This window comes from Zea mays, chromosome 3 (assembly GCF_902167145.1).
Source record: "Zea mays cultivar B73 chromosome 3, Zm-B73-REFERENCE-NAM-5.0, whole genome shotgun sequence".
Taxonomy (NCBI): Eukaryota; Viridiplantae; Streptophyta; class Magnoliopsida; order Poales; family Poaceae; genus Zea; species Zea mays.
The window spans coordinates 199357651-199360164 of NC_050098.1; the positions used below are offsets into that span (position 1 = coordinate 199357651).

Below are 2514 nucleotides of genomic sequence, written 5' to 3' on the forward strand. Positions count from 1 at the left end.
TTCGAATGTGGTGCCAACGGTGCTTCTGAAGAAATGCAAGGTCCGATTCAGTTCCGCCAAACTCATCTCGATACTGGACTGGAAGTCTCTATTTTTCGTAACTTCCTCTGTGCTTTTGAGATGCCAGTAGCAAGTGTCATACCGTGCTTTCCTCTGTATATTTTTTGCAGGGGACGATCACATCGCGATCGCCAATTGAACGCTGGACGGAGAGATCCTTCCGAGCTCCGACAGAAAGAACGAAAAAACAAAAAAGAGCCGTGAAGCTTCCCTCGCTGCCCGGTGGACGTCGTAAACACTGCCCCGCGCGCGCGCGCGCGCACCGGACCCTCACCCGCCCTCTCGTCCCTCCTCGTCTATATATATACGTGCTCGCGCTGCCACGTTCCACAGGCACAGTGCCCACCAGCTCCCTGCTTCAGCTTGCACACTCAGTCACAGACAGGCCAAGTTCAGAGATGGGGAGCATGGAGGTGTCCAAGCCGTCGAAGCGCCTGTCCCCGAAGCGCAGCAGCAGCTTCAAGCTGAGCCTGTTCTGCGGCCAGTGCAAGGCCACGGCGGTGTCGTCGCCGCCGGACTCCCCCACGGCGGCCGCCGCTGGCGCGAGGTCGCTGTCGTCGTCGTCCGCGTCCGCGTCCGCGTCGTCCTCGGGCACGTCCCGCGGGCGCGACCGCACCGCGGAGCTGCGCGAGATCTTTCGCCACTTCGACCGCGACATGGACGGCCGCATCTCCGGCGCGGAGCTGCGCGAGTTCTTCGCGTCCATGGGCGACGGCGGCAGCCTGCAGGCGCTGGGGCTGAAGGACGGCGGCGGAGCCGGAGGGGCCGTCGACCTCACGCTCACGCTCGGCTTCGACGACTTCGTGTGCGTCGTGGAGAGCAAGGGCGGGGAGGAGGAGGAGCGCGAGGACCTGCGCCGCGCCTTCGAGGCGTTCGAGGCCGTCAAGGGGTCCGGCCGGATCACGCCGCGCGGCCTGCAGCGCGTGCTCAGCCAGCTCGGCGACGAGCCGTCCGTCGCCGAGTGCGAGGCCATGATCCGCGCCTACGACGACGACGGCGACGGCGAGCTCGACTTCCACGACTTCCACCGCATGATGAGCCAGGGCTAGCTAGTCTAGGCAAGCCGGCCGGCCGGTCGGTCCATCCTGTGATACGTCATATCTTGTTCCAGCCAACAATGTTTTCATTAGCTAGGAAGTTTTTTAATTTCCGCGTTGCCTTCGGTTCGTGTGCTTGTGTTTGATGGCGGGCGAGCGTGTGCACAGCACGCATACGTGCGCGTGACTTTAGAATGTGGTGCCTGTGTGCTTCGGAGTCTGATTTTATCTGTGTACTCTAGAGACAGTGATCCCATATTCCCATGTATGTATTTGAGTGAAATTTACGAGCGGCCTTTAAACGAAGCTCGCGTGGTCGTGTCATTCAAATCCGCAACTCCAAAAAACAATTTTTGAACACTGGGTAGGAAGTTTTTTAAAGCGCGTCTCTCCCAAGTGAGCAGGAAGTTTTTCAAAATAAAACCAAATCCCCTAGAGTAAATTATACTGGAATCTCGGTAGTTTCCCACCGGCTTTCATTTTCAAAAACATCTACTGAATTTTCTGTCCACCATAGCTCACGACTCAACGTCGGATCTTTCGAAACTGTAGGAAACGGGTGACGCCTAAGAGGGGGGGTGAATTAGGACTTCTAAAACTTTTACTAAACTAGGCCACAATTAAATCCCTAGAGCAAAACCTTATGCAAGTAATCAACTAGAGTGTGCAAACTAGGTTTTGTCTAAGTGTTGCTATCTCTTCTACAAAGGCTAAGTTTCGATCTACACTAAATAAGTATGACTATAAGATTGAAACTTAAATGCTTAACATAAATGCGGAATGTAAAGAGCTAAGTAGAGAAGCAAACTCTCGTGGATGACGCCGTTATTTTTACCGAGGTATCCGGAACCACGCAAGGTCCCGACTAATCCTCGTTGGTGCCCCTACGCAAAGGGAAGCCCACGCGAGGGCCAAGCACCACGGTCGAGTAACTCCGTAGAGAGCCGCGGGCCTTCTCCACGCTCAAGTGATGCTCCGCTTCCGGCTCCTCTCGGACGCTCCCCGCCGTCTCCACTATCGAGCTTCCGGCCGAAACGCTGCGGGCCTCGTTCCCTCCGGTACACAGTGGCGGCCGTGACACAAACTCGGTTGTCACGGTCTCGCAAGACTCTCGCCCCACTCGGTACAATTAAAACGACTCACGCAAGAGTCGAGGGGTTGTGTGGTTTTACAAAACTCACTCAACTAACTAGGGTTCACCTAGAGCAAGCGCTAAAGCGGTCTAACTAACCTAAGCACTTCGCAAAGCACCTACGCTAATCACCGAGTGATTCTATTAAGCACTTGGGTGTTTGAGCTCTTGGAAATGTGCACTATATGCCTTGGTATGTTGCTTAGGCTCCCACACTTGAGAATGGCCGGTTGGGGTGGTATTTATAGCCTCCACACCCCAAACTAGTCGTTGGACAGAAAGCAG

The 2514-nt window shown here is 55.4% G+C and overlaps 1 protein-coding gene across 1 annotated transcript; it reads left to right on the forward strand.

Moving 5' to 3' along the window:
- Positions 1–399: 399 nt before the first annotated feature.
- Positions 400–1403, forward strand: LOC103651170 (probable calcium-binding protein CML41). The gene has a single exon (XM_008676792.3). It carries the CDS (start codon positions 459–461, stop codon positions 1107–1109), a length of 651 nt encoding a protein of 216 aa, XP_008675014.1. The 5' UTR covers positions 400–458; the 3' UTR covers positions 1110–1403.
- Positions 1404–2514: the final 1111 nt, after the last annotated feature.